At 37.8% G+C, this 7387-nt stretch overlaps 1 protein-coding gene across 1 annotated transcript in view; it reads right to left on the bottom strand.

The window, feature by feature from the left end:
• Positions 1–276: 276 nt before the first annotated feature.
• LOC108508382 (sodium-dependent noradrenaline transporter-like) overlaps positions 277–7387 on the bottom strand; it is a 66634-nt gene continuing 59523 nt past the window's right edge. The window contains 1 exon segment of the mRNA XM_017837134.1: positions 277–6786. Coding sequence (XP_017692623.1) covers positions 6763–6786 — 24 coding nt within the window. The 3' untranslated portion in view covers positions 277–6762.

Raw genomic sequence — 7387 nt, 5'->3', positions numbered from 1 at the left:
GTAAAGGTAAATGGCCCTGCAGATTCAGATTGCACAATTCATGGAATCAGGCATGGACATATCATGTCTATGTTTGGACACTTTTGGTCACTGGGGCACTTTGGAGAGTGTTTATACTACTGGCAAATTTTGAGCTCCTATGAAAACTTATTCCTGAAAACTGCGATGTGTTCTCTTGCTTTGGAAGTAGATCTATTGGACACTAACACATTTGGTTTGATGTTAAGTCACCTAACAACACAAAACTGCAGCCAAAGGATACTCTGGATTTTTTGGTTTTTTTTGGAATAGAAATTAAAAACACATGAGTTCATTTTATGAGATTAAGGCAGCAATGGAGAATATTGTGCTACAATGTGCATTAGCTGTAGGTAATATTCTATTCTCCTTCATCACATTTTTACATTTATAATCAAAGGCCAACATGTTATTGAACTAGACTGGCTGACTACAAAATCTTATAATGGAGAGATAGGTCTTGTGTGATACCCTTGTTACATCAAAGTTGAATTTCTTGCCTTACAATATACACATATTCTATGAAAATTAAAAAAACCTGGTAAAAATATTAAAATAGTTCCTATACAGAGGAACTCTTATCTAAGGTAAATTCTAGTCACTGCTATAAAAAGGCATTAAAAATTAAGTAAAACACTGGTGTAAACCAAGTAAATGCTCACTATAAAGCTTTTATTTGTAAGGCAAATCTTTATCACACCTATTAGAATTTATTTTCCAAATGTACTATTTGGAGGTTTTCCCTTTTTAACTGATATTGCCCATTGCAAACGAGAGTTAAGTCTTGCAGACAGGTTCACAGAATGCAAGGTAAATTACAGATGTAGCTCACCTGCAAGTTTGAGGCCTCTTGGCAGTGACCAAGAAACAACATGACACCTTTAAAAGAGAGCCAACTTAAGGCTTAGTAGTTCTCTTAGTTCACTGCATTTGTTCTGTTTCCTTATTAAAGAAATTAAGCAACTTATGTTTAGTATGGCAGCTAAAGAAACACCGAAAGAAAGGAGGAAAGCAAAGCACAGGTGGCTCAATCTTGCTGTCAGTGCTTGGGCAGAAAAGGCCCACAGTTCTTCTGGAAACTAATTCAGTGTTCATGGACATGAATGCTGAGCTGCTGGACTGAGACTTAAACCTCTCAGTTTCTTCCTTTCTCTACCAAACTACTTGGATCTGGACACCCACCTGTCCTTCTGAGCAGGACATTTTCACTGACCACAGCCACGATATGTCACTTATATTCTTCTGGTAGTCTTCTGTTTCTCTGCTTATTTCTGCTCCATCAGTCATACAGTGATTGCAGTTTGTCTAAGCAAATTTTCTTTTAAATGCAACTCTAATTCCCCTGTTGTGTTTTCCTAATGGTTGGAATGTTTGTATTGGCCTCCTAGCTCTCTATAGTAGTCTCTGATGCATGTAGATGCATCTGAATTCGGTCTTGGGCGGTGAAGAGTACCACTGTGCAAATTAATCACCAGCTGAGGATCCTGGTCCTATATTGAATTAATTTTTATTAGCAACAATGTGCAAAAATCTGGAATTTTTTGGTCTAGGAGAAGTTTCTCTGTGCATGGCATGGCTTACAAATCTTGTCATTCCACAGTTCAACTTAATCAGGCAGAACAAATAGGAACACATGTTCCTGCTTGGTCAGTCTGAGGGCTCTTGGATGGTTGTCAGCAAAAATTGTTCTTTGAGAATATGGATTAGAGAGGGGCAAGTGCTTGGTGAAGTGTTCCAATTGAGGTCTGAGTTACAACAGACTGAAATGGCTGAACAGAAAACTATTTTCCACAGCACAGAAACACTCAAACATGGATGTTTGACATTCCCTGCATATGATCCCTTCTGAAACTCAGTGATGCAAGGTCACAGGTGTAACAGAGCTTAACTGCGTGCATAAATTAAGTTTTAAATTTTTTTTTCAGACTGTTTTGCAGTGTCATGTACTTGTGTACCTTTCTTCAAAAGGAAGCCAGCACATGGCTGGCCTTCTCATGTACCAGAGTAATATTAGTGTAGTAAATGAAGATCTGTAATAACTCAGGTGTCCAAGCAGCTCAGAGATTCAGTCCTTTATGGTGATTTCTGGCCAGCTTTGCTTAAAATAGTCCATATGCTCCTTTCTGCTTGTATATAGATATGAACCTGGTATGGTCACTCCAAGGTCTGGTTTCTTACTTCAATAAACAGTTTAGCATCATCCTTTAACAGTTTGACTTTCCTCTGGTTAGTGGGGTGACCCACAGTCACCAGCAGGAACATTGTGTGAGTCAGAGGAAGGTAGACTGGAAAAGTGTCCCAGGTGATTAAAGGGTCTAATCTCAAACATCATCTTTGCCTTCACCTTGTGTAAGAACTCAATTTTCTTAATGTAATCTGTGGACCATAAATATTCTTAGTGCTGAGAAAATAAAGTGTGTTAGAACAAAGTTATCTTATTTTACTGCTCTGAGAGGCTCAGAGTTCACACATAACTTTTGCAGGTAGGCTATACACTGCTGTGTACTGAACTGTGATAACTTGCTAATGTCTGAGTCCTTCAGATTCATTTTAAAATGTTTTAACAGGGCACTGCAAATAAAACATCTTTAGGTCTTCTCTCTTTTGAAATTGCTGATCTATGGTTATAATTTGGTTCTTTGGAAAGAAATTCTTAAGCATTTGCCAATGCCTCATGGAGCTGAATGAAGCAGCCTAGGATATGAATGAAAGCTATCTACTCCCCTAAAAAAAAAGTATCTGCTATTTAATGCTGTATGAATTGGAATAACAGCGAAAGAACTTTTGATGTGGCCTCCTACAACCTAACAGTACAAAATAAACTTAATTCATGTCAAAACAATAGCATAAAAAGTTTGGATGTATATACAAAATGTTTGGGTTTGACCTTTTCAAATAATAACACTCAAATGGTATTTTGCTGAGAAGAAATGACCAAGTATAGGAAATTTCCTCTGGGAAAATGACATACGACACACATTGCACGTGCAGTCAGGGAACACACACAATAGTAACACCCAAGTACTTCTCCTACATTCTGTATTTAAAATATTGCGTTTGATCCTGGATATCCTGCATTATCCCTCGCTGTGGTAAGATGTCTTTCAAGTGTTGCCAGGGTGTGTGTCTCAGGACGTGATGGAACAACGAGAAGGACTGACAAAAAAGATATGTGTCCAACAGAGGCCAGACACTAAATAGCACTAGTGCTTTTTGAACTATTGTGCATGAAAGACCCACTGTTTCTTCCAGGAATCTAAACCTGTGGAGTTTCAGCAATGTAGCATTGGAACAGTACCAAGGATGAGAAGAATTGTCTTGCTGAATGAGAGCAGGGAGGGGTACAAAGAGAGAATGGAGGATCCCTTTCCTTGGTGCTAACTAAGTTTCTGTGGGTTGGTGGAACACTGTGGATCACAGGCAGGTCTTTTTCACTCGTCAAAAGAAAGGTCAGAAGAGAGATGCTAATGTATGACAGCTGCTTCCTTTATCAGATTAAGAAAAGGCTTTTAAGGAAATATTTTCTAGAACTGCCAAATGAGCTATTTAATTGCTTCACTGAATTTTTCCCACTGGCTTGTTACCAAAACAACAAACACAATTAACAAGCAGATGATGTTGTGTCTTGAATAAGTTTGTACCAAACATTTTCTTCTGGAAGCAGGCTGCAAACTCAACCAGCATTCACTCGCCATCCCACAGGGACATCTGGGAGAGCACCGTTCCCCAGAGTGGGTCTGTCCCTGTAACAAGTACAGCTGAGGGAGAAGGAGTGAGCTGCTGGGCTGAAAATTCAAGTTAGAGGAAGACTTGCAGTTAAACCACATGGGTGATAAGAACCTGACTGGGTGGTGTGTTTTTTGGTTTTGTTTTGTTTTTTTTTTTTAAACTACAAACATGTGAACTGAAGGGAGATGAATAACTTAGTGGCATTTGATATTTTCCTATTGACAATGTATTTGGGAGCTCAAAGCAGATCCCTAAGAGGAGGTGGGTGCCAGTGCTATGGCTTCTTTTTTGTACTGTCTGTACCATATTAGAGTGGAGTAAAGAAAATACTTCACAAAAGTATTTGTCATTTGAATGGATGATAGTCTGTGTCTATTGGCATCATTTATCATCCAAGAGGCATGAGGTAGTTCATCATCTTTTTCTGTGGAGAACTGAAGACATTGTTCTTTTGTCTCTGGGATAGAAGTTGCATTATTTTGGGGGAGACTTTCCTTGGGCAACATCCTGAACTTAAAGTCTAGGTATGCAGTCGTGCCCTGTGTATTGTCTTTTTCATTCCGGCTAATTGTGGCAGTAAGATTCCTGCTTTGTCTGATATGACTTCTGTGTTCTGTATAGATTGCAAGTTCTTTACCAACAAAACTTGAGAACAAGGTGGCAATAGTGCAGTGGAGTCCTGAGCTATAAATACTACACTAAACCTAAGAAGTTACACAGTAACAGAAATAAAAATAATGTAGTAGCTAATTGCCTTGGGAGTTGGTATTACAAATACAATCAAACCTGGACATGCTGGGTAAGGCTGACTTCCCTCCCATGCTAAGAGAGCTTTGCTCCTATTTCAGAGCAGAGTGGTGATGAAATGTACCTTTTCCTACATGGATGGGGGTGATTGGGTGTGTCACAAGTGAACATTAATGCAGGTTTTCAGCATTTCCAATCATGAACGAAGCAAGCAATGTGTGATATGACAGACTATTAAAGCTCCAGGTTAAGCAGCCCTCAAGACTTTCAGAACTTAGTAATCACATCTATGCTAAGAAGCTTTTGAGCCATGCCAAGCCAGTGACTGAAGCAGCCGTATTGTTGAAAAGTAAATTTATAACAATGAAAAGATTCTCATGTAGTTCAGCAAACAATAAAAATGGGATTAACTGTGAAATTGGTGGGATGACTTTTTTTGAAGCCCTCAACATATTTTCACTGTTTAGCCTGTTGTGTACTTACAGCCTTAGAACCGTAACATTTGGAATTCTTTAATTATTGAAATATATTTAATAACAGGGTTTAAGCAGCCTTTGGCCAGCAGCTGGGCCAGCAAATATGACTTTCTTTATAATTAGAAGAAAATATTCTTTGAATTTAAAACCCTGTTTAAATAAAACTACTATTTGTCATGGAGACTCTTTAAGAAAAGGACAGTATTTGATACATTCTGAGTATTGAACATGTTGGAGGAAAAGGATCAATAAGGAGAGAAATTTCCCTTTCATTATTTGAACAGAAATCAATATTAGACAGAAAAAGCTAAAATCACTTGGGACTCTTAAACTAGTCTATTTTAAAAAAGAAAAAACTCAATAAAAATGTTTTATAAATAAAAAAGGCCCATCCTTTTAAAATATCGCTTTAAAAAGAGGAAGCACTACATACATTTAAAAGACAAGCTGAATTGAATGTATAGAGACAAAAAAATTCAGAGGTAATGTCCAGAGGTAAATGCTGGGTTGGATCCAGCTGAGAAGCTACGGCCTCTGAAAATTACTGTAGATCTAGTGGTAAATAATTACAAGAAATAACTCAGAGCTACCGAATGTAGTGATCACCGGAAAGGTACAACAGTGACAAGTGACCACGGAATAAGAACAGCACCCAAATGCAGAGTTTGTTCTGTATCTTCTACTTTGCATAATACTACTAGAAAGAAGAGCTGGAATAGGATTAGAGAGCTGAGTGTGCCTAAAATATCTTTTTAAATTATTCAACGCAATCTTACTATTATTTGGCAGGTGAATTCAGGTTAAATTATAATAATAGCATGTTCACAGCAGGAGAATAAAGCTAGAGTCTGGTATTTTTGTGCCACTGGGTAATTATATAGTTCTAAAAATTATTATCTCTATATATTTTACATTCTTTATTTGGAAGAAAATATAAAAAAAGATGAAAGTCTATTTGGATGTAACTTTCCTACTTAGCTGGAAAAGTCTGCGGAGTATGGATCATATGGTAAAGCCATTTCATATGGTAGAAGGGAATATATTTTTCATGAAGTACAGTGTGGTATTAAGCTGTGTTCTGTACTAGTAGCTGTAACAGGAATTGTGTTCCTGCTACTCTTCAGCTTGTGGAATTAAACTGGGCAGAAAATGGCATGGACATACACAGCAAGGACAAGGTTCTTCACTGAGAATAGAAACTAATAACAAACCACTGAAAATGAAGCACTGAGTCTTCACTTCAGCAGGATGCAAAGTCATATCCCAAAGGATAGTATGGCAACAAAGCTAATGACAGGAGTACATGGTTAAAGTTGCTCTTTCCTCATAATTGAGATGTACTCTTTCCTTAGACCTAAGAATGTCCAGGTGGTGTTTGTTTATGATAGGTTGTGGCATGAGTGTCTGAAGTAATTATTACTGTCAGAAAAGTTTAATTCACTTCTTCACAATAAGAAAAGCATTTAACTTATGCTGATTGCTTTTTTTTTTTTTCCCTCTGCTCCCCCCTCCTCCACTTCTGCCAATAGCAAAACTCACAAGTTTTGGTCATGTAGGGATTTCATGGCACCAAAGGATGCAAGAAAAATTAAACGGAGTCTTTAAAGATCATTTGAAGCCAAGTAATAGAAGGGAGGCATTGACAACAGAGAGCAGGTGTCTTCCCTCAAAGAGTCAGTAGATAAGCTCTGAGCCAGCCTGGGCCAAGCATAATCGAGGGAGCTTTGAACTTGACTTTTCCGTATTTTCAGTTTAGCTTAACACGTGAGCTTTTTCCTTGACCTGTTGGCTGTCATATTGTTAGCCAGTGTTGGAGCTGTAAGGAAAGAGAAATAGTGGTTAAATAACTTTCTTGACTCAGATGATGATAGTGAGAGATGCATTGGTTGACAAATCTAGAGTTACAAAGAGGTTTCAAAATAAAGGATAGGGTATCCATTATGTGACTAAATTTCTGTGCATTCCACTTTGCAGTGAAAAACATGCTGAATATAAAAGCTGCTTAGTCAGTTCTCAGCTCAGTTTTAGAATTTGGAACTGCTGAACATGTATGGAATAAAATGTTTGTTCAGTTATGGTAGGCAATGTTTTGTTTACAAACTTAGACATTGTGAACAAAACATTAGCTATGCTTTAGCACTAGCAAACCCATTCTTAGCTGCTAACTGAAGATGGCAACAAATTAAAATGCCCTTGTGTTTGGCATAGTTTGAGGTATAATTAGGAGTTTACTTCTGAGGGCAACCTTTTCAAATTTATGTGAAACTAATTTGCTTCCTCTTTGCCATTATAGATTTGGGTTCAGATGACCAGTGCTGTGTAGGAAAGGCTGTTTATAGCCCTTTTGCACAGGAACATCTGCCTCTGGAAAAAACGAGTTATGTGCAGCTGGAACTGTAAATCATCTGGCAGAAACA

Source organism: Lepidothrix coronata, unplaced genomic scaffold, assembly GCF_001604755.1.
Source record: "Lepidothrix coronata isolate B3197 unplaced genomic scaffold, Lepidothrix_coronata-1.0 Scaffold292, whole genome shotgun sequence".
Taxonomy (NCBI): Eukaryota; Metazoa; Chordata; class Aves; order Passeriformes; family Pipridae; genus Lepidothrix; species Lepidothrix coronata.
Note: the sequence above shows the minus strand (reverse complement) of the source record. Positions and strands in the feature narration are given on the sequence as shown.